This window comes from Chanodichthys erythropterus, chromosome 3 (assembly GCF_024489055.1).
Source record: "Chanodichthys erythropterus isolate Z2021 chromosome 3, ASM2448905v1, whole genome shotgun sequence".
Lineage (NCBI taxonomy): Eukaryota > Metazoa > Chordata > Actinopteri > Cypriniformes > Xenocyprididae > Chanodichthys > Chanodichthys erythropterus.
Window position 1 is genome coordinate 67,107,458 of NC_090223.1, and position 26,094 is coordinate 67,133,551.

Below are 26,094 nucleotides of genomic sequence, written 5' to 3' on the forward strand. Positions count from 1 at the left end.
CCCTTATTAGTAGCTCCCTGCTACTGGAGATCAGAGGTTCGTTTATTTTTTCCCTGTATTTTAAGGAAGGTATCAGTATTTAGACAGAGAAGCATAGAGAACTATAGAGCTATAAAAAAAAATCGTCTTTGCTGTAATTTCACATGACGTAGAGATATTATTTCAAAGACTTACAGAGGGGATGAGCTTGCACACAGAGAGATGTAGACTGCAAAACTAGTATAACGTTACATTGAAGACACTAATACATATGTCCATATCCGTTTTGCGCAAACTTTATACTTTTACTTTATACTTTAGCCTTTAAGCCCATAAACGCTGACACTGTGGCTCCCTATTTTGATTTTAAACACACAATTGCACTTTTCCACACATCCACACTTGGAAAAAAACATACACGAAGAATAATGTAAATCTATTGACAGAATGTTGAGACTTTTTATGTTAAAATAAAAATCATGTAAATATCTAGATAATTTATATGCCATAAGTGCACCTGGAATTATACCCTGGAGTGGACCCCTTCTTGTTTGCTGGTTTCTAAACTGACCAAGTTGTTGTTTTTGGAATAAACAAACAAAAAAAAAAAATTGCATCATACTGTACTTTGCCCTGTAACACAAAGGCACAAACAACAAAGATAGGACTGTTTTAGTTTTATCACACTAGTTTATAATATATTAAAGTTCTTTTTTTTTAATTGACAAAGCTATTAACAGAAAGATACGGAGCCCCCAAAAGGACCTTTGCAAAAATAAAAAATTGTGTGCACAAGAAACAAACACTGCGTTCCATTCGGAAGGGCTCATCCCTATGCCCTAATCCCTTCAAAGGGTTTACCCTCCGGAGTGAGAGCTTCGAAGGGATGAAGAGTGTAGGGGTCCAAAAAACTCTTCTTTTGGAATGCACGCCTGCGTCATCTTAACGAGACAATCAAGGAAGAGTAGATTATGCAATCTGCGCCCTTTGTTTAACGTTAGTTTATTTATTTTTGGTTTATCGCACCATATTTGAAACCGTATTAGATCTTTATTAATTCATTCATGCTCACATTTTCTTCATAATTTTGAGCATAGATCTTTATTAATCCATCCATATTCATATTTTCTTTGTAATTTTGAGCAAATAGATCTTTAGTAGTTCATGTGCATGCATACTCTTGGGTTTTAGTATACACAAACCGGAAATTGTAGTGAAACTCTGTATATTTTTTATTTTTTGCAAAGGTCCCTTTTGGGGCTCTGTAGAAAGACAAGCATATTAAGAAGGACTACTGTCTCCTTTCAAATGGCTACACTGTTGTCCACATTTTTGGGGTTCAGATAGGTGTAGGGAAGCTCCAACTTCTTGTTCCGCTCCTCGATGAGATCCGACAACTCCCTCAGATCCTTTTGAAACTCTTCAATGAGCTTGCAGGGGACGTCTTCATCATATAGATTTTCTGGGAAATGACCCAGAGGGTACTACGGACAGGGTAATAAGATTGTAATCATAAAAAACTTGTTGATAATAAACATGTTTATAATTATAACCATGTTTAACACAATATGCATGACAGCACACTAATATTCTGTAAGTGCCCACAGCGACACTACACTTAAGGCCCCGGTATACTTCAAACAAAGTTTTTCGTTCTTCGCTTAGGGGTAAAACAAAGTTTCGAAATGCGTGACCAGCAATATACTGTAAACGAACATCTGACGCCGCCCACACTGCTGAGAGTGACGTTTAGATGAATATGTAAATATGTGCCTTGCACTTTCTTCTCAGTAACAAAATAAACACAACAAAAATGAGAAAACAGCAAGCCTTTTTTTATAGAAAGCATAAGAAAAGTGTCTGCTCATAACAATATGGTTATGTTAGCACGAGCTCTACAAATTAGTACTCCATTCACGTTTATTTATATAGCAGCTTTACAGTATGAAAAACACAAAAATGAAAAAAAGTGTCAGTGCCTCATTTTATCAGAAGCATTACTTCATTTTGTACTATAAAGCAGCTATCCAGTGTGTTTATGTTTTCACCTGCGGAGATCAGAACAAACTCAAACACACGAAATGAGTCAGATGCAGTCCAAGCGAGTGAAGGCGGAGCCTCGGCGCACACCTCCTGTTACGTCATCATCACTGACCAATGGTAGTACGACGGTGTTTTGCAGCTGGAGCGAACTTTTCCTTAAAGTTTGCTTTGGCAAGCCGTTTCAAACTTGCGAAAAGAACACAAAACGAACTGGCCTGATTTTGTTCGAAATGACATCACATCAGTTCGTTTTTCGATTTCGTTTGAAGTATATCGGGGCCTTTACAGTTTGCTGGATGCCCTTTGTAATGTAACACATAATGCAAACCAGAGGAATGAAAGCACTGTAAGTAAGCCATCATCATATAGAGTAATATAATGACATACACAAGAACGGCATTCAGTTTCTCTTTTTCACAGCAAAAATTAACTTTTTAGTCTTTTAACCTGTGCCCTGATGATGTACAAACTCACATGGTCTGTAGAGTCCTTGCTCAGCAGTCTCAGGACAGCCGTCCCATTCACCGTCGTGCTCACATCAGGAAGGGTCTCCAGGATCGTGTCCTCAGTGGTCTGGCCTTTCTCCTTGGGAGGGGGCTTTCTGAGGGCAGTGGGATAGTTAGGCATCCAGCCGCCAAAGTCAAACTGGGGGGAAAGAAGTGGTGAAAAATTTGACATGTAAGCCAAATATTCACAAAGAATAATAAGCATAAGAGCACATAATTAACATCACTTGGGTTGTGGAAAGTGGATATATATATAAAGGTTCCCTTTCAATACTGCACTCATACTGCGTATTGGGAAAAACTTATTTTTTCCTTGATACTTAAGCCTTTTTCAATAACGCAGTGTAACTGCATGGCCATTGGTTCAAACTGGAAAACTTTTTGAACCAATGAAGGCGTGGCGGAGCTGCTCGAGCCTATGGTGATCCAGCATACCAAAGCCCACCAAAATGGGTGGGCCGTCTGGCTATATAAGAGAGCATTTCGCCATAGAATTTCAGATCTTTTTCCTTCAACGACAACAACTTTCTCTTTCTCTTCGCTGGACTTCGGGACAGAATGCCTTCACCTTCTCTCGCCTGCCTGGAACAGCTCACTTCTCGCTGTTGAAGAGGCAACGCAGCGGACCAGCTGAGACTCGCGGACCGCCTGCAGCTCCGGTGCCCTCGCAGACTGCCAGCCTTCAAGTGCCGCTCTTGATCCACCTGCTTCACCACTTCCAGTCTTATGATCCTGCTGTGTGACCGGCGCTCACCGGGACGTCATGTTTTCACTGCGAGAACTTGAGTCTAGCCTCTCTGCAATTTTTTTCTTCACAAAAAGCGGTCCCGCCCCTTGGCCCTCCCATTCTCTTCCTCCCATGAGCCTTTGAGGAAGAAACAGCAGGGCAAAGGGTCCAGCGCTCGGAGTAAAAATATATTTAGTTACCACTTGTAGTACACTATGGGATCAAATGCAGTATAAGTAGTATCTAAATACATTTTTAAAATGCAGAGATAGTATATTAAAAGCACATTTAAGTTCATATTTCATGGTGTCTCAAAATAGCACAGTTGAGTACACTTGTACTCAAGATGTTTTTAAGATTATCTGAAGTACTAAAGAAGAATTTTTAGTATATTAAGTACAAAATTAGTGCACGAAAATATAGCACTTTAAGTACATTATTGAAATATACTTTTTTTTCACCTGGGCTCTGCGGTTGGATGGAAAAATAAGCGAGCCCTTCCATCCAAGCCCTACAGGATGAACTCTGCTCTCGCCGGCAGGGCCTACTCGTCTGCAGGGCAAGCTGCCTCAGCACTCCACACCATGGCCATTCCCACTGCCACAAGTCACTCCAGGCCTGCGCCAACTCAGTAGCTGCAGCGCCCCCTAATGAGCAACGTCAGTGATCTCGCTCCTCTAAGCGCCCTTCTTTCCCAAGATGCCAGGGACCCCAGACTAGGATTACGCTGGACCCAACACCTCCAAAGTCTTCCTGATCCATCAGGAAGGAAGAGAAGGGGGCAAAGTCCCCCTGTGGCCCGACCACCCCCAAAGCTGCCTCGCTTAGTTCCCCCACCACCCCATTCAGTTCCGGGTGTAGGGGACAAAATGTTTGTTATGTGCCCTGTTGTTGCGGCCATACCAAACTCCGTTCCTAAGGTGAAACAAAATAAAAAGCAAACTTCCTCTTCCACCCTCCTTGGTGCACAGGCCTCAACTCAGCGGCCTGTCAACTGACTTAATCCAATCCCTTGTTAAGCAGGCTGAGGCCTGGCAGGCAAACCCCTGAGTATCAAGCTGGGTATTGGGGATAATAAATCAAGATTACTTGCTGCAGTTCATCCAAAGACCCCCGCACTTCAACAGAGTGGTTCCCACTTTGGTAAAAGCGGGCACCGCGTATGTCCGTCGCACCGAAGTGATGACTTGAGAGTGAATCTGGCTTGACCTTGACCACAGACTCCTGAACCACCCCCTCATGAGACGGAAGTACAGGATGTTAACGTTAAAGGAACACTCCACTTTTTTTGAAAATAGGCTCATTTTCCAACTCCCCTAGAGTTAAACAGTTGAGTTTTACCGTTTTTGAATCCATTCAGCCGGTTCTGGCGGTACCACTTTTAGCATAGCTTAGCATAGTTCATTGAATCTGATTAGACCGTTAGCATCGCGCTTAAAAATGACCAAAGAGTTTTGATATTTTTCCTATTTAAAACTTGACTCTTCTGTAGTTAAATCGTGTACTAAGACCGACGGAAAATAAAAAGTTGCGATTTTCTAGGCTGATATGGCTAGGAACTATACTCTCATTCAGGCGTAATAATCAAGGAACTTTGCTGCCGTATCATGGCTGCAGCAGTGCAATGATATTACGCAGCGCCCGTGAGCCCCTGCTTGCACAGGGAACGTGCCTTGCAACCATGGAGACGTATGTGAGAGACGCTGCGTAATATCATTGCGCCTGCTGCAGCCATGATACGGCAGCAAAGTTACTTGATTATTACGCCTGAATGAGAGTATAGTTCCTAGCCATATCCGACAGAAAATGAAAAGTTGCGATTTTCTAGGCTGTCTTAGTACACGATTTAACTACAGAAGAGTCAAGTTTTAAATATGAAAAATATCAAAACTCTTTGGTCATTTTTAAGCGCGATGCTAACGGTCTAATCAGATTCAATGAACTATGCTAAGCTATGCTAAAAGTGGTACCGCCAGAACCGGAGATCGGCTGAATGGATTCGAAAACGGTAAAACTCAACTGTTTAACTCTAGGGGAGTTGGAAAATGAGCCTATTTTCAAAAAAAGTGGAGTGTTCCTTTAAAGCAGATCCTCATGCAGTGGTTCAGACTACTCACATCCTTCACATCTTGGTTAGAAATGGTCCAATGCCTGGGCTGTGGCACACTCAGCACTCTGCGTCTGCTCACCTCCCCTGCTTCTCCTCTACTGTGGCTTCGTTGTTCTCTTTTATGTGGCTGCTGATTAGGCCCAACAGCCTGCAGCTGAGGCTCCCTGTCAGAAGGGAGACTGTGCACACCTGTGTTGGAGGAGCTATCCCTGGTCCTGAACATCACGGGGTGGCCCTGATGGTGCTTTCCATGGTGCTGAAGGTGACATGTTCCTTCTGGCCGTCACAATATCTTGCCAGGTTTCTCAGGACAGGGCAAATTATGTCAAGACAAACTGGGGACTGTGTGAATGCCACCACTGCAGAAAGGTTCATGTTCATTTCAAGTTCAAGCACAGATGCTCTATTGTCAAAGCATCTCGAGAGCGACCGGGTTATTGTCAGACCGCCCGCTCTCATCTAAAATACACTACAGTTACCGACCACAATCCACCTTTCATTCAAAATTTTATCTGGGCATTCAGCAGCTTATGGCTTCAGTCAGGATCAGAATTTGTTTTTCAGGATCAGAAAGTTTTTCCAGAGGATGCTAGGGCTGATGGCTTCCATCTCCCCGGTCTTGGAGCTCGGCCTCTTGCGAATGCAGCCTCTGCAGTAAACCTAACCTGAAGGCTAAACCTTCGGGTCCCACCTCATGCTTGGCGGCACAGCCACTTCTTTATCAGCGTAAACCAGGCCTGTTTAGCAGCCCTGATACCTTGGAAGGACCCTCAGTGATTCAGCTGTGGTGTTCCCCTGGGGGTGGTATCCAGAAGGATGGTGGTCTTGACGATGGTGGTTACATTCATAACCAAGTATGTTTTTCTTCTCGTCGAGAGCTACTTGCTCTAGGGGGTTAAACCATCTTGAGGTAATGTTAATAACAGACAACAGTTAAAAGCAGAGTCTGTAATTCAGTTTTGTGAAAGGTTTTTATATTTAAACTCAACAGCCAATCAAATGAAACTCCTCTCCTTCATGCTCCAGAGGCTTGATTGATTGGGGTTGTTTATAGTTATGTTTGTTTCTCATTCACAGAGCCAGGACAACAGAGGGTTTTTTTTAGCTCGGACACTGAACTGACAGCTAGAGGAATGTATGGAGCTATTCGCTTGATAAAAAGTGTATGGGATTAGGATCATGGACTGCAACTTTAATGGCTCTGTGTGACTGGAAGTGAATTGACTAACTGACCTGTCCATTGTTTACAGCAGAATGTTGGGCTGATGGAGTGAAGATCACCATGGTGACAAACTTGACGAGCTCTGTCACGGTCTGAAAAGATGATGGCATTCCTAGGAAGAAGAATGAAAGGCTGCTTCTGTGAGGAACTCACTTTAGGACAATTTACACACACACACACACACACACACAGGTTTGTTTTGCTATCAAAGTGAGGACATTCCATAGGCGTAGTGGTTTTTATAGTGTACAAACTGTATAAACTATAAAAAAATTGCTTAAACTATTAATTTGTTTGCTAACTGCATGATATGTACCTTTCTGAAACCACATACATTGGACAGTCACCTCCGATACCAGATTTTCTAAATTGTAATGGTGACATGCATTCACTGTAAGTGAATTGTAAGTGAATCATAAAGTAAAGTCAGGTTTTTAGAAATTTACCAAGCATTCAGTGACAGTGACATTAGCGTCATATCAGCAGTCACAGCACACCATTGAAGAGATAATATCGGACAATAACAACTCGGTTGAAACACATTTATATTCGGATCACTCTGTGTCTAAAAAGCTGATATTTGACAATTTCCAGCACAGGTTTAATGATGTGATCCATTTTATACGTACACATGCTCTCAATCACAGGCAGTTCAAAAATCTCATTGCTGAGCTTGAAGAAGATCTTACATCTGATCTGCTTCATAACTGTGCTGTGAGATGGCTTTTAAAAGTTAATGTGCTTTCTCTCTTTTTTTGAGCTTTTAAATCCAGCTAAGCTATTCCTTGCAGAGAAACAAAAGGACTGTCCTGAGTTATGTGATCCCTGTGTGATTCAGATTTGGCTTTTTTGGTCGACATTTGGTTGAATGTGGAACTGCAAGGGAAGTTAAAGATGGTGCCTGACCTTGTGCAGAGTGTTTTCACATTTATCAACAAACTCAAGCTGTTTAAGAAGCATCTACAAAAAAGAGAGTTAACACATTTTCTATCCTTGTTGGCAAGTGGAGAAGCAGCAGAGGTTGTACATGGGAATACTGCACGGAATGCAACACTGCTTAAAAATCTTGAACAGAGTTTTGAGGACAGATTCTCCAGCCTACGCAAAAAAAGACCGCATATTGCATTTCTCATTAACCAATTCATTAGCTGAATCAGATTGTTTATAAGACCCTTTAGTGGAAGATGAAGCCACATCTCAGCTTTAAATGATTGAACTTTCAGAGGATGACAGACTTTAAAGTGTTCAGAGGGAAGGAACTGTGGAGTTTTGGAAGATTGTGCCAATTGAGAGATACCCTAATGAAGGTTTTTTTTTTTTTTTTGGCTCATCATGCTGAAAAGGTTCACCACCCCCTGTCTAGACACATTTTATCTTCAACTGCAACAGCCCTGATAATAGACTGGTAACAGACCTGAGCCTTCTCTTCCCAGGAAGCCATTGGTGAATATCTCACTGATCCAGTCCTGCAGCTCTGTGTCCTTCTGCACGTGTGCATCACATTGATAGTAGTGTGACAAGAAAGCCGCAACAAACCTGTAAGCAACACAGTCAGATGTTTTCCAGGTTTACATATTTACAGCTTTACTTTTTTTAGATTTGCTTTGCATTTATTTCTTAAGCTGGAATTTATTCAAAGCGACTTGCAACAGTACAGCATGTGCTTACTGACTATTAAACCCATGAACCTGTATAACTGACACTGTATTTGAATCAGAAAGTGCACCAGGATGTATTTGTTACATTAGACATCCAGTTTTTAGGGCTGAACTCACATACACATAGTTGGAGAGTAGAACATAAAGCCTATTAAAAACACACTAGATTAACTCCTCTGGTAGTCATACTTGTTGATGATGTTCCACAGTTTCATCCCATCATCTCTGTAGTAGTAGTGGGGTACATTCTCCAGACCTCTCTCAGAGATGTTATCTGGAAGACAGAGGGCGCTATAGGTCAGGGAGGCAGTAGCACGCTTCAGCAACTTAGCCAATGACTCTCCACCTATTCCTGCATACTAAGAGTTAATGGAGAAAAGACACATGACATAAAGTTAGGTTAAGGGCTATAAACAAAGTTCTGGCACCACAAACCCCAAAATAATTTACCCAAAAGTTAAATAAAAAAATTATAATTTTTGGTCAGTCATCACATTTTATTTATTTATTTTAATTTTTTATAACCAATCTCACAAGATATGTTTGCAGGTGTAACGCTGTGTGCTCAGGCAGATGAGGACAACGAGGAATCAGGTTCAAACGTAGTTTTAATAAAAATATCTCACAACAGGAACAGGGAGTAACACACATTAACAAAGTACAAGAACGGACAACTGACAACTGAAGAGGAGAGACTTAAATACAACAGATAATGGGGTGAACACAGCTGAACCAAATGAACTAATGAATACGGTAGCCTAGGAGACAAATGAGTGGCGGGAATAACCAAGACACGTGATGACTGAAAACAAAGTGAAAGTCCATGAAAACAGAAACTAACGTGACAGCAGGTACATAGGATCATGAGGGGGAAAAAAGTGTATTGGATTATAATTGAACCTCTTTAACCGTGCCATATGCATACCATGGTAATGGCCCCATTCTTGGATATCAGCTGATTCCGGGCCATGATGTTGATCTGGAGCGTGTATCGGATATGAGGAAAGAGGAGCTACGGAAGGAAAAGTAAGTAAGAGATCTGCATTCACCACATTCTTTCAAGATAAAAATATGACTGAATGATAATTTTTAATTCCTTGTGTGTTAGTGCTTGCGTTATTGCACGTGTGTGTGTGTGTACCTGTACCTCCAAGCCTTCTTTTTTGTAGGTGACTCCCTACATTCCATTCCTTCAAGTTATTTTTACATGAATTACAGAATGATTCCATTTTTTTGAGAAAAGTTACAGGAAGGTGAATGGGTTTGAGTAAGACATTAGTAAGACAACTGCGACCACAGACTACAACTGAAAACCTACCCTGCTGTCAAACAGTATAAAAGAAACATTATTCAACTTATCCGGAACATGCCTGTTTTGCTAAAAGTCCTCACCGTTTACACATCAAACCAACTCATGTGTGACAGACTCAGTACCTTGTAGAGAGGGTGTGGAGAGGGAAGATTGCGCAACGTCGCCACGGTGAACACCTCTGCCAGCAGGTGAGTTCTCAGCAGGTGAAAGTCGACCTCGTGAACAGCAAACTCTGCATTTCGAACAAAGATCTTGGCCAGTTTCCAGTCTGCCTTTGAATCCGTTGGGAGGAAGATGGGATTCTCTTTGCTGGGTTTTTGCTTTAACTGTCCAGATTGAATTTGAACATGCATGAAAATGGTGAAAACGATTTCTGAGGGAATCTGGGTTATGATTTTTCTCTCTTTCCAGAAAAAGGATTTCCAAGGTATCTGTCATAAGTACTCCATGAAGACATTGACATCTTTAAAAAAATAAACTTGCGTAGATTGCTGCACTTCAGGTTCAAGATATTCACCTGTATGGCAATGGGCAGCATCATGCCATGGGGGTCGCAGTACAGCAGGACCAGGGGAGCCGTGAGGTACTGCTGCCTGCCATTGACTACGTTTCCCACCAGCTCATCCAACATCTTATAGTCAGACAGGAAGATGTTCCCTTTCTGGGTGTGGGGGTAGATCATACCAAATAATGAGGAAACACAGAAAATTAGACAAAACCAATGCAAACAAGACCCAGTAATTCCAAGTCATGCCAGTAGCAAGTAGTGTACCTTCATCTCCTGCTCCAAGCTGCTCCCTCTTAGGGAGTCTTTGACCATGTCGTCTGTGACGGGGAAATTCTCGGGCAGCTTTGAGCAGCGCTGGATCATCATGGGGTTGAGGCCATTCAGAAACTGGTAGCCAAAGAACTCGTCCTCATCCCAGTGCTTCTGAATGTATTCTGCAAAGCATGTTATGTCACATTTGCTACAGCACAGACAGTACTTAATTTGTAATGCAGTGATTTTGAACATTCCATTCTTTCAAGATGAATACCAAAGGTTTTGTTTCTGTTTTCAAAAAGGATCATGGCCAGTTGGCTGATGCTTTTCCACGATCTTCTGCTGTCAGCTAATCCAGTTAACTTCAGAGCAGCGAACCTACACACACAGAATACACAGGGACAACAAATTTAATAGTGGAACTAACCTTCGTATACAACCTATGATTTATCCTAGCTGTAGTTGGTAGCAGCATCTTTGTAGTTACTATTATATTAGATATTAAATTATTATTACTATCTTTTATAAGACATGCCATCTACTTCCACTAAAAATACACTGAATATACACAGATCATGTGTTTTTTTTTTGTATTGCCTCTTTTTTTTTTTTTATCCATCCCTTCCATATGTTTTTGGTGTGAAAAGGTCATGCATATTACATTCATTGGAGTATTTTCACACAACAGAGAACTTCTCAGTTGATGTGATGCATGATGTGTTAGGAGAAGTGGGCCAGTACGAATTTAAATTATTATTTCTGTATTTGAAGGAAAAACATGTTACATCAGCAGAAATAAATTCAAGAATAGAAAGTTTTGATTATGGTTTCATGGAGAGAAACAACAGGCCTACTACTACTACTACTTCAAATAATAAACATTATATTCTCACCCATGTTATCTCAAGGTTTATCTGTATATTTAAAACATTTAATTGTGGATCACCACACACTGTTTAAGAAGTTCCTCAGAAAAACCTTTTACCAAAGCACCATTTTCTTATCCACTATCCCCGTTGCATCCAGAAAATTGGGCGTTTTTTTTCATTGTTGGTGTATGAGGTATGAAGGCAAGCATAACTGTTTAAAAAAAAAAACTTACATCATTCAAAAATATTACCAAAACGCTGGCAAAAAAGCATCAGAATGGCATATAGTTGGGGAAGTTCATTAAGTCATTACTGCTGTGCTGTTTGGAAACGTCTAAAGTTGAAGCTTCATTTTTCTTTAATTTAGACACTGTATTAAATAAATGCCTAGGGTTGTATTTGTTTTCTTCTAAGAGGGTCAAAAAATAAACAGATCCAACAGTTTTAAGGCTCGATCAGTCTGGCACTGCTCAGGTGTTATGAGAGCCCAGGTTGCTCTGATAGTGGCTTCAGCTCTTCTGCATTGTCGGGTCTGGCATATCGCATCTTCCTCTTCAAGGTCAGGCGAGTTTGCTGACCAATCAAGAACAGGGATACCATGGTCCTTAAACCAGGTACTGGTAGCTTTGGCACTGTGTGCAGGTGCCAAGTCCTGTTGGAAAATGAAATCTGCATCTCCATAAAGTTGGTCAGCAGCATGAAGCAGGGCTCTCAAGTCTCACGCATTGGGCATGAGACACACGCATTTCAACCTGTTCACACACTCGCACACCACACCTTGTATTTCTCACGCAGAGAAATCTCCAGGATAACGCACAACAAGTTGCGCGGCTTTTAGAGGAATCAAGCGAGTTCCCCATAGAGTAGAAGGCCCTCTGCCACGCACCAGTTAATCTAATAAAAAATATAGCTACCGAACAGCCAATCAGAAAATATAATTGCTGTATCCGGGTAAGATTTAGATATTTCCGCCACAACAACGTTTACGTTCTGATTCCAACTACACATTCTGTGATTCACGGGCTTGCTCACTGATTCAGATGCTCACTGTAGTAGTTAGCTACAGAAGAGGACATCTGTCAGTCACATTGATCAGATCGTGATCGAGGTGGGACCATATCCTATGAGTACAGTCATCTCATCAAATTGTTGGGGAATGTTTGTGTCCAGGCAGCTGGTAGGTTAGTTAACAGTTTGACCAGAGTACGATACGTGAACTAGCCTAGCTAGTAGGGATGGGCATTTTTCCAAAATATTGTATTCGAATATTTGGGCTAATAAAAAATGAATATTCGTGTATTTAAATGACGTTATTTTGAGAAAATGAGAGAGACGTTTTTTATTTTATTTTTTTATTCAAGTTGTCGTCACCATTTCTGAACAAACTTATGAATATGTAATATTCACAAGAACCTTACGTTTTATCTTAAGGTTTTCATTCAGTTTAAAACATAACAATATGTGTAAACAAAAAATATAGGCCTAAAGAACAAAAGCATCTTAAGCTCAAGCAGCGAGCGTGAAAAAACACTAGTAAAGTTATTGTGCAGAACGTAACGTACCAACCCTATCTCACGGCGAATTCGTACTAATTCGTACGAATTAACCAAGTGGCTAAATCGTATGAACTTGTACGATTTATTCATTGCATTCAAAACAACCTTGTCAAGGTGAATTCATACTAATTCACACTGGTTAAATCGTACTGTATAGTACGATTTCTTGTTCGCATTGAATAAGCGTAACCCAACTCTCGATTGGAAAGCATTGCGATATTAAACAGCAGTTACATGTGCCACATCTCGGTAAGTAGTCTGTCATATGCTGTTCTAATGTCCTTTTATAATGTTCCATATAAGTCCATTATATGTTATTTATCAGATCGACTCCATAATGGATTTTATCTGCACTATGTCTCACTATATATCATTAGCTAGGGTGATTAAACTCGTTAGCTAGCTTCGATCAGTTTATGTTCATATTGTGGGAATAATATAAGTACTTACCACCACTGTACTTCTATTACTATTTTGTAGTTTTAGCTCAATAATGGCAATGCTTACTATGCTTTTACCATAGTTACTGTTATTCTACTGTGCTAATCTGTAGCTAAAGCACAAGCATTTATTTATGTTTAGTCCTTGTTATTTATGCTGTTAATTCCTTTTATTTAATATGCAAAAATTGTAATTCAGCATTTCTTTTTCTACCTTGCAGTTACTTCAGATCCCACACTACTCCTTCATATAGACTTCTACAAGACATTAACCCAACTGCTCTTTTAAGAGCTATCTCTTGCAAAATCTCTCTCTCTCTGACACTCACACACTCTCTCACTCACTCACTCACTCACTCACACATACACACACTCTTTCACTCACTTACTCTCACTCACTTTCTACATCATTTTCTCACACACAAAAACATGGCACCTGGAGCTTGGCCCTAGATGGAACTCTGTCATCCATCATGACTGAAAATGGCTGGCCTTGGAACCATGTTTCAAATGGGAGCCACCAACCCTTGTGCTGAAGGCCTCAAAACCTGCTACCAACACCTACGATAAACAACACTAACCATTATCTCTCTCTCCTCTCTCTCTCTGACTCACTCACTCACATACACACTAAAATGCTGAATTAAATATTTTTTCATATCAGACCCCCGTCCCCACCCAAACCCCCGAAATCTCACTCTGAACTCAGTTAAAAACTTGAGAGCCCTGATGAAGTGCTTTAAAACTTTCTGGTATACGGCTGCGTTGACCTTGGACCTCAGAAAACACAGTGGAGATGACATGGCACCCCAAACCATCACTGACTGTGGAAACTTTACACTGGACCTCAAGCAACGTGGATTGTGTGCCTCTCCTCTCTTCCTCCAGACTCTGGGACCCTGATTTCCAAAGGAAATGCAAAATTTACTTTCATCAGAGAACATAACTTTGGACCAGCAGCAGTCCAGTCCTTTTTGTCTTTAGCCCAGGCGAGACGCTTTCAACGCTGTCTGTTGTTCAAGAGTGGCTTGACACAAGGAATGCGACAGCTGAAACCCATGTCTTGCATACGTCTGTGCGTAGTGGTTCTTGAAGCACTGACTCCAGCTGCAGTCCACTCTTTGTGAATCTCCCCCACATTTTTGAATGGGTTTTGTTTCACAATCCTCTCCAGGGTGTGGTTATCCCTATATCTTGTACACTTTTTTTCTACCACATCTATTCCTTCCCTTTCGCCTCTCTATTAATGTGCTTGGACACAGAGCTCTGTGAACAGCCAGCCTCTTTTGCAATGACCTTTTGTGTCTTGCCCTCCTTGTGCAAGGTGTCAATGGTCATCTTTTGGACAACTGTCAAGTCAGCAGTCTTCCCCATGATTGTGTAGCCTACAGAACTAGACTGAGAGACCATTTAAAGGCCTTTGCAGGTGTTTTGAGTTAATTAGCTGATTAGAGTGTGGCACCAGGTGTCTTCAATATTGAACCTTTTCACAATATTCTAATTTTCTGAGATACTGAATTTGGGATTTTCCTTAGTTGTCAGTTATAATCATCAAAATTAAAAGAAATAAACATTTGGAATATATCAGTCTGTGTGTAATGAATGAATATAATATACAAGTTTCACTTTTTGAATGGAATTAGTGAAATTAATCAACTTTTTGATGATATTCTAATTATATGACCAGCACCTGTATAACAGTAATCTTGAGGGGTGGACTTGTTTCAAGTAATGTAATCATCTGGTTTTAGCAAGGCTTCTGTCAAACACAGCACATCTAGTTTATAATCTGTGATCATATCATTTACAATAAGTTATTTTGAAGAAAGGGATCTAATATTCAGCAACCTGAGCTTTATCGTTTGTTCATCTGTGTTATATCTGTTTTTCATTTGTTTTGTTTGTTGTTTTTGTATTTACTAAATAGCAGACACAGTCTCTATGTGATGATATCTAGCTGAAAGAGTCTCAGTGTGAGAGAGCAGCATCAGCACTGGTAACACCATTTAGTGTCACTACTTTTAATGGAGACTGTGTGTTGAGCTCCAGGTTTTTTCAGTTTAATTTGTGGCAGTTTGAGTGTTGGCTTGCTGAAGAGATGCTCTCCTCTGCGACCATGCGTGCTGCAGTAGTGCTGTCATATCTGAGTACTAGGAGCGCTCTCGCACGTTTCATTATTACCATTTTAGGAGGAGTAAAATTTGCATTTGTGGCTCCAACAACCAGATTAATTTTGTCCAGTTTCATCTGTAACATGAAAAGAAAAACCCTCTCTTTCGTTCGTTTCATGATTGGATAGCTATCCAAAAATACATGAAGTGACCAGGAGAGGTATACATGAACAGAGTTTCCACTGCCCCCAAGCTCGTAACTCTATAATAGAAGTTGCAGACTAATATATTATATATGAATCAACAGTGCTCTGGATCAAACCAGTATCATTTCTAGTCTGCCAACTCTGATTATTACATGTGTAAATAGTTATGTTTAGTTTGTTGCTATGTAAAGAACAATACAAAAGCATTAATAGTCATATGATTATTCATCTATTTAAATAGAATTCATTACAAACAGATTTCCAGGCATTACTTTTTTTTCCACAGCTGATGTATTTTGCTTGCTTTTAAAAGAACTGTGTCTTATTTAGTAAAGGGTTTTTTTTTTTTTTTTTTGGATTGCAGTCTTTTTGATTAACACGATTAACTATTCTAGATTAAGGCCTATCCTGGCTTAATTTAAACCCTGTCCGGGAAACCACCCCTAAAAGTCCAACTAACCAGAGTTAGGGTTAACCCTAAGTGTATAATATTACAGTCTCCCACCACCAGGTGGTGTCAGACTTTAAAAGAAAGTAGTCCACCCTTAGCAGGTTCTCGTGTGGAAACAATAGAGTCAACACCTGTTCAGTTGTTTCCCTAATTTCTTTCTAAAAACCCAATATTGAACACTGAAAAGAGATGAAGACTACAGGAGGGTTAAAAATGACTTGGTCACTTACTGCATTCCACCACTGGAGTAAAACTCGGTTTCCTTTGTGAAAGAGAACTGGACTTCAGCTGGCAGAGCAAGGGCAGTGTCGTAATCGATCACTTGGGGTGTGCCCTCAGCATACACTCGCCACCTGGGAATGGAAAACTAGAACTATATTTTACTATAACACAGACATTTTCATTGGTGTGCTGCCCACAAACCTAAATAACTTTTGTTGCTCTTCTCGCTGCCTCGTCCTTTGTCTTTGGACTATTGGGTTGATGTCCTGGAACACGAGTGAAGCTGGAATGGAAACATTCATTCACAATCTAAAAGCTTTGCTTAGGTTTGCAAACAAAAATGTTTTAGAAAAAATGTACAGTATTTCGTATATATTATTACAAACATAGGATGATGACTTGTCATGCATGTGATTTTTTTTTGGGGGGGGTGTGTGTTGGTGCATGTATATGCAGTTATCATTTTGTGTCAAATTGTTGGATTTTGAAGTAAAATCATACCGTTTATATATATTGTATTGTGTTGGCAACTCATCAATTAAATATTTTCCATCATTCTGCATAATTGGGTGTTTTTGAATAAACGCTGACAAAAACTACACAAGTTTTAGGGCTGGACAATATGACAATATAACATTGATATAAGTGATTATGCAGATTTAAACCTACCTATATTGTAGATATAAAATATTCACAGGCAGATTTGCTTTATGTATTTCCCCGGCGTTGAAATCAGGCACATACAAATGTCAGGAAACACGACTCCTGGCTACATTTCAATATCCATGGATTATGTCATAAGGAACACTTTCGAGCCGAACCTTTAGTGTAATTTGTTAGTTTTACTCGTGTTTTCGCAGTTTCCCCTATTAAATCCAGTCATGCAGCAGGTTCTTTTGCCACTCAGTCCAGCTGAGGGAGCGCGTTCTGGCGGGAAAGTGACGTCGATGCATACCCTCTATTTTTACAAAATGCAACAAACGGCAGTCTCCTTTCTCGCCAAAATGCTATAAATCCGCTCAACCAATCACAGCGCACCATTCCATGCACTGTAGACAGTAATGGCCATTCAATTTGTAATTGTAATTAAATTAACCAATTTGTAATGACAAATAACCCAGATAGCACACGTATGTCTGCAAGACGTCTGTTAAAGATCACTTCATCTGGAAAGCATCTGTTGTTTACAAACATCTGATAGACATCTTTAAGATGTCAGTTTTACATACATTCTAAATCATAAACATCATGGGAGTGACGACTGAATGTGTTTTTAGTCAAATGGCTGAATATAAGATTAGTGTTTGCAAAGTTCAGAGGCTGTCATATATATGACCCTGGACCACAAAACCATATATATTTGTAGCAATAGCCACCAATACACTGTATGATTTTTCTTTTATGTCAAAATTCATTAGGATATTAAGTAATGATCATGTTCCATGAAGATATTTTTTAAATTTTCTACCGTAAATATATCAAAAATGTATTTTTGTAAGTAATGCATTATTAGACTAGATTATTATAAGACTCCCGCTCGCTTTAGGAGCCAATAGTAACTGAAACCAATTTTAATGCACAATAATTATTTTTGCATACCGAACACATTCAGATCAAGCCTCCAACATGCTGCGTTATTTTCATCATCTAATGATCATTAGACTTGAGTCTGCACAAATTGAGTTTACAACGAAAACAGCACACAGGCGAAAACTAGTGTTGTGAACCATTTTGATCAACTCTTAGTGCTGAGTAGTCTCTATACACCTGGAGTGTACCGCCCACCGGTGCCACCCAACAATGAAAACATTAATAATATACATATGCTTGTTTTTATCAGCAGTTTCTCAACATGAGAATGTCCAATTGTAATGTAATTTATTTTATTTAAAAAGTGTTCTATCAAACAATACCTAATTTTGACGCTCCTTGCTATATTTTTTTAAAGTTATGAGCCTTTACTTGTGTAAAAACTCTAAAAATGCCTTCAGGTCTTTAAAGGCGATTTTCTAATTTTTTGTTTTTTTGCACTCTCAGATTCCAGATTTTCAAATAGTTGTATCTCGACCAAACATTATCCTAACAAACCATACATCAATGGAAAGCTTAGTTATTCAGCTTTCAGATGATGCATAAATCTCAATTTCAAAAAATTGACCCTTAAGTTCCAATATTAAACATAAGCTTTATATTGATTCAATGGATTAAATGCATTTAGTTGGGGAAAAAATGTGTCATGGATTTATTGCATTTTGGGGAAAAAAATAAGTTTTTACACTGCAAAAAATGCTGTTCTTACTTAGAATTTTTGTCTTGTTTCCAGTCTAAAAATTCTTAGATCAAGAAGCATTTTCTTGACAAGTAAAAATTATTTTCTTGTTTTTAGGAAAAATAAGTCAAGAGTTTTTCCTTAAAAAAAGCAAAATAATCTGCCAGTGGGGTCAGTAAAACAATCTTATTTTTGGTTTGAAATAAGATTATTTTGCTTACCCCACTGGCAGATTATTTTGCTTGTTTTAAGGAAACACTCACTTAATTCTGACTTATTTTCTTCTTTTCAGAAAGAAATAATTTTTACTTGTCAAGAAAATGCTTCTTGATTTAAGAACTTTAAGATATTTTGACTAGAAACAAGACAAAAACTCTAAGTAAGAACAGCATTTTTTGCAGCGTATAATAAATCTTTGAAAATCAAAACTTGTATTTGAATTTTTAATGTTATTATATCCTAAGGATGCTATGTGAAAGTTTGAAACAGAAAATGGTGGTTTTCATCTTGGTAGAGAAAACAAATTTTTACTCATTAATCAAAATGGAGTCTTCAAATGTATTTAAATGTAAGTGTGACTTTTGTGCGTGCAGTACATTTGCAAGACATCACCACTGAACTTTAAAGTACACTGATAAATGTGAATTTTGGCCATGACCCGTAATGGGAGTGCCTACCTTTAGCAGGTCTTAAGACAAGACTCTCGTTACGGCCAAGCCAGGAGTAGCACGGAAACAAAATCTCGTCACCTTCGGGCGTGTTGACTAAGATCTTATCGCAGAACCACTGGTCGTAAAGAAGACCCATAAACGGCTTGGAGTAGAGCTTGACAGATATGAGCTCTCCCAGGGGCGCCTTGCAATTTATCTTAAATGCACGCACCTGCACAGACATATGGGAATATATTTTAAGATAAATAAAAAATGAATTATTTTATCATTATAAAACAAAACCTTTTTTTTTTTCAAATGTAAGCATTCTGACTGATTGTTTTTGGACCAAAACTCCTTACTGTTGGTTTAACTGGTTGCACTTACCGATCCTTGACAAAAACCCTGAAAGCGATGTAGATTCTGTTCCTCACTCTCGGCATCAGTACCACGCAGCTGGATAGAGATAAGGCTCTTGGTGCCCGCCAAAAGCCTCTGTCCAGTGTGTGTCGTTACTGTGTAGATCACCATGGCTCTTCTGCAAAGTAATGGACAATGACTTTTAAGAGAAAATACAAACATGATGAGACCATCAAAGAATATCACATGAAGTCCAGAGAGAGAGTGAATGGGTGGAAGAGAGAGCAATTCTCACATCTAACTGTAAGAGAAGTCACAATGCTGTTGCTGTAATAAGTGTAAATAAAATCTGTTGTTACTAGATTTATTTGTAAAGTGAGATTACATTTCACTAGCAATAAGATTTATTACCAAGTTTTTGCACAAACTAGGATCTTGTTCCTTTCAGAATGACCTGAACAAGAAGAAGCCAAGAGCAGAAGACTCCAAGCATTTTATAACTTTCTTGTAACCTATTCATTTTCGTCACTGTCATGACAACTGATCTAATAAATACCTTCCTTCTTCCAAATAAGGAAACAACTTCAAACTTTAGTTTATGATTGGTTGCAATGTTTGTTGGCACTCTGACCTTTAGCCCTTGAACTCGCCTTTTTGTGCAAAAATCATGATATTGTAAGGACGGATTTTCATACCTACCTTATCTCACCTAAGAAGATAACCTGCATATTGCACTGTGAATCTCCTGACTGAAGACAGGGTTGAGGCACGTGTCCTTTCTTTACATGCACAGAGTTTCTCTCCCACACCCTCACATGAAGATTACTTACATGACAAAATTTGTAATCAGTAATGCAATCTCTAACATTTTTGGTAACGTAATCTGACTACTTTTGGATTACATTTAGATTACTTTTTGTGCTAACCCTTATTTGATGCGACATATATTGTAGGATAATCTTGTACTATTTTGACAGATAGAAAGAAAAAATATATTCCAAAAAATATATTCTATTCACTAACAAGAGCCTCAACAGATTATTTTTAAAGTGCAATGCATGGACAGTTAATACTTTAAAATACTAACACTGTGATTGCTTATAGTAACACTGAATACAACAAAATCACATCTTAAGACATTAAAACATATTTACTTAAAGGTGCCCTTGAATTGAAAATTGAATTTATCTTGAATAACAAGAGTCAGTGCATGGAAATGACATACAGTGAGTCTCAAACTCCATTGTTTCCTCCTCCTTATATAAATCTAATTTGTTTAAAAGACCTCCAAAGAACAGGCGAATCTCAACATAACCCCGACTGTTACGTAACAGTCGGGATCATTAATATGTACGCCCCCAATATTTGCATATGCCAGCCCATGTTCAAGGAATTACACAAGAGCAGCCAGTATTAACGTCTGGATCTGTGCACAGCTGAATCATCAGACTAGGTAAGCAAGCAAGAACAACAGCGAAAAATGGCAGATGGAGCAATAATAACTGACATGATCCATGATAACATGATATTTTTAGTGATATTTGTGAATTGTCTTTCTAAATGTTTCGTTAGCATGTTGCTAATGTACTGTTAAATGTGGTTAAAGTTACCATCGTTTCTTACTGTATTCACGGAGACAAGAGCCGTCGCTATTTTCATTTTTAAACACTTGCAGTCTTGTCTGTGTAATTCATAAACACAACTTCATTCTTTATAAATCTCTCCAACAGTGTAGCATTAGCCGTTAGCCACGGATCACAGCCTCAAATTCATTCAGAATCAAATGTAAACATGCAAATAAATACTATACTTACGCGATTAGACATGCTGCATGACAAGCACTTTGTAAAGATCCATTTTGAGGGTTATATTAGCTGTGTAAACTTTGTAAATGCAATGTATTATAGAGTCGCGAGCTTGGGAGCGTGAGCATTTAAAGGGGTGCACCTGAATTGGTGCATAGTTAATGATGCCCCCAAAATAGGCAGTTGAATAAAAAAATGAATAATCCATGGGGTATTTTGAGCTGAAACTTCACAGACACATTCAGGGGACACCTTAGACTTATATTACATCTTTTGAAAACACGTTCTAGGGCACCTTTAAAATTAAGTCAATTTAAAAAACAGCAACATCACAAAAACAAATTGAAAAACATGAAATTCACAGTAATATCACTGCTACATCAAATATTTAATCTGTATTTCGTATATATATATATATATATATATATATATATATATATATATATATATATATATATATATATATATATATAATGTGTGTGTGTGTGTGTGTGTGTGTAACGGAGTTTAAAAATATTATTGTTAAATTCAGCATAAATTGGGAAACTCTCCATTGGCTGTTGCGTCACTCGCAATTGTGCACATGATATTGCGGGGCGGAGCTCTATAATCAGAGTCCTGCTGGTAAGTCGCACCAATATTTGCTCCGTCTTAATAATTAAGTCTGGATCACTTTCAAGCACAAGTTTGAACTATAAACCACACAGAAGGTTACTTATTTTGTCTGTCAACTCCTGGTTGTGTTAATCGAGTCAAATATGTGTTATTTGTGACTATACGATGAAGAGTGTGTTAATTGGCCTGATTGTAATCTCCAAACTTATGTTTATTTCATTTAAGACTTATAATGTGACGTTGATGCGCTGTATGTTTTCTCAGGTATGTGTTTTATTTGAGTTTTATCGTGTTCTGTGTTAAAATATTAGCCCCAGCTGAGTGTTAGCTATTAGCACATGTGTGCTCTAAGATCGCACGTGCTCTCTGCTGTGTAACTGCGCCATTTTAGGGCTGCGTTCTTCTCTCCTTATTTCATTTATATAAAATAAGTAAAATGATGGTTACTTGAGTTTATATTTTCACTGTATTAATGTGAATGGTCTGTATTGGTGTTTTATGTTTTATTTTCTTGGATGTATGCTTTATTTAGAATTTTTCCCACTATATGTTCACCATCATTGTGAGAAATTGTTATAATCAGAGTCTCGTAGCTCGTCCTGCAGACGTTAAATGCGACATTGATGCGCTGTATTCTGATAAGACATTTGGTGCAGTTTCCCAGATACAGTAAAGAAACCCCAAGTGACCATCCACCTGATCTCAGCTTGAATTCCTTACATCCACACACACACAGTCACACATATAAACATGATATGGCTGAGATAAAACAGGTGAGGACCAGTTAAATGTCCTCACTAGTGGCTTGTGAATCATGTTGGAAAAAATTCCTTACATTAACTGTGTTTGCATTTAGATGCATTGTATTTTTTTAGGGCTGAAATTCAACATGGTTGTATGTATTCAAGCTATGAGTATTTCAATTCAAAATATTTCACACACATTTTCATGACTAAAAATTCAATCATTTTATATTCTTGTATTCAAATATTTCATGTCAAGTCAAATTTATTTATATAGCGCTTTTACAATTGGTAATTGTTTCAAAGTAGCTTTACATATTAGAAGCACAGAAAAAAGGGAAATGGTTAAAAATGAGCGTGGTAATATGTAACATACAAGATGGTGCTACATTAAGCCAATGTCGGCTGACTCCCAGGGGTGGAAAAAAACCAGCGTGCTAACACTGGGGAAAAAAGTCCTAGGAGGGAAAAAACCCCTTGGAATATATATATAATATATGTAAATGGATATGGAGATCAAAATCTGAATTATACATTTTTATTATAGAGATTAAAAATAGTTTGTGCTATGTTCATTGCCTTTCAGACTCTATTGCTGTGACACTTGTGATAATTGATTGTTATTGGTGCTAATTGATGATTGTGATAATCAGCTGATGGCTCTGAACTGCTTGTCTTTATAGAAAGAGGGTGATTGTTTGTTGCATTTTGAGCACTGAGGACAGCAATCTGCTGAAGCATCTGCTCCTCTGTTTTTAATTCACGTATTCACGTTTCTTCCTTCAATAGCAGTTGAAGAGAATGATTTACAGTTACAAAACCAACAAAAATGACGCATTTACTTGGCAGAATAACAAGACATTATTTAGGTCTTTTTGTTCATATATAATCCCGCAGATCCCGAGGGCCAAGTTGCTGTCTGGGAATGCTAATGTTAATAAAATAGAATTAATATACACAAATGATGTGCGGTTAATGTTCGCCACCTGTTTTGATGTCAATCAGCGTTTCAGGATTTAATATAGCCCAGGTATGGGACATAATTTAACACTTAATGTGTAAAACGCTTAATGTACTAAGACATTGATATTAATAAAATATACTATGTTCAGAAAAGCAGTTGAGCCCAGAATATGAATGCAAAACATTTAAATTCACATCAAGTGTTTTCCTTAACCTGTTATAAGGAAAAAGCTCGTAAGCTAATGTAGCCTAAAGTGAAATTGAAAGATCAAATTCTGCACACACCAATTTTTCTGTACATGTTTTATTAGTAAAGTGTTTACTAAGTTTGGCCTTTTAATATTAAGCGTTTTCATTATCGGGAGGAAAATGCTTAATTAAATGTGTTGCATTCATATTCTGGGCTCAACTGCTTTTCTGTACATACTTTATTAACAAACCAAACCTAGTTAACACCATACTAATAATGACTTGTCGGTAAATTAAGCCACGTCTATGATTTCTATAGATTGATTGGTCGCTGTTCATTTTGTGCTGAAACGCTGCATTATTTTTTTCAGTCATATAAACTTTAAACTTCGCTATTTTATATAATCAGTTTCAGATATAATCATTTGTGTGTGACTGCTTAAATTAGTCATTAGATAGCCTGAGTCAAATATTAAATATTATTTTATTGGCAAATACAAATGAAAGGTGTGAAAGTTCACAACCGCCAATTGGTTTGAGACGATCACAATGTCCTGTAATAATAATAATAAATAAAAGTTCTAACAAAATGTTCTTTAAATTTAAAAGAGTAATAATTGACAACAGACTTGCAGTTAAATATTACCTATAGAAAAGATCCTCCATATTGTTTTTTACTTTGCGTGTCCTCCACTGGAGGACAATCTGTTCACCTGAAAAATAAAACATAATATCAAAACATTACAAGCAAAACACACATGGTGACTTCACTACAATTATTAAACCTGTGTCAATGATTCTTACCATCTTTTGCATCATCCCTCTTTCAGATAACTTTCTTTCCAGATTGTCCAGTTCTTCCATGGATGTGAGAGGAAAGACATCATCCTCACTGTCCACCACCAGCATTGAGATGGCAGTTCCCTACAAGTGACTGGACCGCTGAAGTCAGGTGATTGATCTTCATGTCCAGCTCATTTAGTGTCTCCAGAATTGTCCTCTCAACAGCTGCAATACAGTGGCTTTATCATGGAGAATATCTTTATTAATCTATAAAATGAAGAATTTTACAAGTTTAGCATTTAAATTTAACATACGTGTATATTGATCAGTGATGCAACTCCATCGTCTCACACCAGAAGCACCTGCAAGCACAAAAAGCTCTTAAAAACAACACTTACGCCATGACAATAGAACCCATTATAATCGGTGATAATGTCTAGACTGAATGTGCCACAACAAATTCCTGACATCTCAAATTTTCATAAACAAATTCCCAGTTCTATTTCTGACATAGTGCAGGTGCTTTGTCGTGTTCAGTGTAGACAGCTTTTAGCTGTTGCTGTCGCGGCGCGATGCGACCTGATAAAAGTCGCGTCTGGTGTAGACACAGTGTTATAAAGATGTTGTTGTAGTGAAAGATATGGTTAATGCCTAAAGCTTGTAACAATTGCATTGTTTAAAAACTTTTAACTGTATCCATTTGATTACACAGTTTCCATGATTAAACTGGATTGAGAATCCAGAAATGTAAAAGCACAAAACTAAATAAGTAAAGGCTCATGGTCTACGCTTCTACTTATAGTATGGTCAGAGACATCATGCCCATTCAAACCATGCCTTTAATGGATCCACCGTTTTAAATGACTAATTCATTTTTAAACAGTCAGTTATTGCCACCTAGTGGAGCACTAATGTATTCAATATTACTGAATTTGCATTTTAAGTTACTGCCTGCAATAGCAACTGCCTGTTATATATTTTATGTTTTATTTTTTAACTATTTATACCTAAATAGTTTGTAATCACTTCCAATATTTACTTATTGAAAGTGTTATTTATTTTTAGATACTAGTTGCAGCCTACTGGATATAGCCTAAATGTGGCAAGAATAAAAAGTAAAAACATTATTATTTCAGTATTTGCTCTTTTTTTCTCTCCATAAGAAATACTGGAATCGGAACCGATAAGAACCGGATTCGATATGCAGAATCAGACTCGCTAAAATTAAAACGATACCCAACCCTAGAGATGACTGAAGTGCTATCACCAAAATACAGAAAAATAGCACAGCTCTAAATAGGCTATTGCAATTTTAAATGAGTGAATCTGTGGTATTATTTTCAGACCTCCCGCTCAACTTGAGAAAAGAAGAGATTGCATCTTTGGAAGACTTGAATCTGTCTGTGCATGAGGCAGAGTGCTGGACGTAAGAACTCAAAGGTGTAAAGACCTTGGGCTGTTGGTTCTGTTCTGTTCCTGAAGTGACAGGTCTGCCAGAAGGGCGGGGAGGATCTTTCGAGCTACATCAGTGGCCTCTTTGGC

The 26,094-nt window shown here is 38.4% G+C and overlaps 2 protein-coding genes across 2 annotated transcripts in view; both read right to left on the reverse strand.

Moving 5' to 3' along the window:
- LOC137005952 (gastrula zinc finger protein XlCGF57.1-like) overlaps positions 1-26,094 on the reverse strand; it is a 779,808-nt gene that overhangs the window by 245,169 nt on the left and 508,545 nt on the right. The gene's annotated exons all lie outside the window — the stretch shown is intronic.
- On the reverse strand, positions 625-19,902 carry LOC137006382 (hydroperoxide isomerase ALOXE3-like). Its single transcript, XM_067367091.1, has 15 exons — positions 19,866-19,902; positions 19,482-19,632; positions 19,122-19,326; positions 16,377-16,458; positions 16,184-16,306; positions 10,595-10,698; positions 10,330-10,499; positions 10,075-10,218; positions 9,680-9,883; positions 9,171-9,257; positions 8,435-8,604; positions 8,002-8,123; positions 6,599-6,699; positions 2,497-2,667; positions 625-1,463 (listed from the first exon to the last, which is right to left on the reverse strand). The coding sequence occupies exons 2-15, from the start codon at positions 19,623-19,625 to the stop codon at positions 1,284-1,286; spliced, it is 2,007 nt and encodes a 668-aa protein (XP_067223192.1). The 5' UTR covers positions 19,626-19,632; positions 19,866-19,902; the 3' UTR covers positions 625-1,283.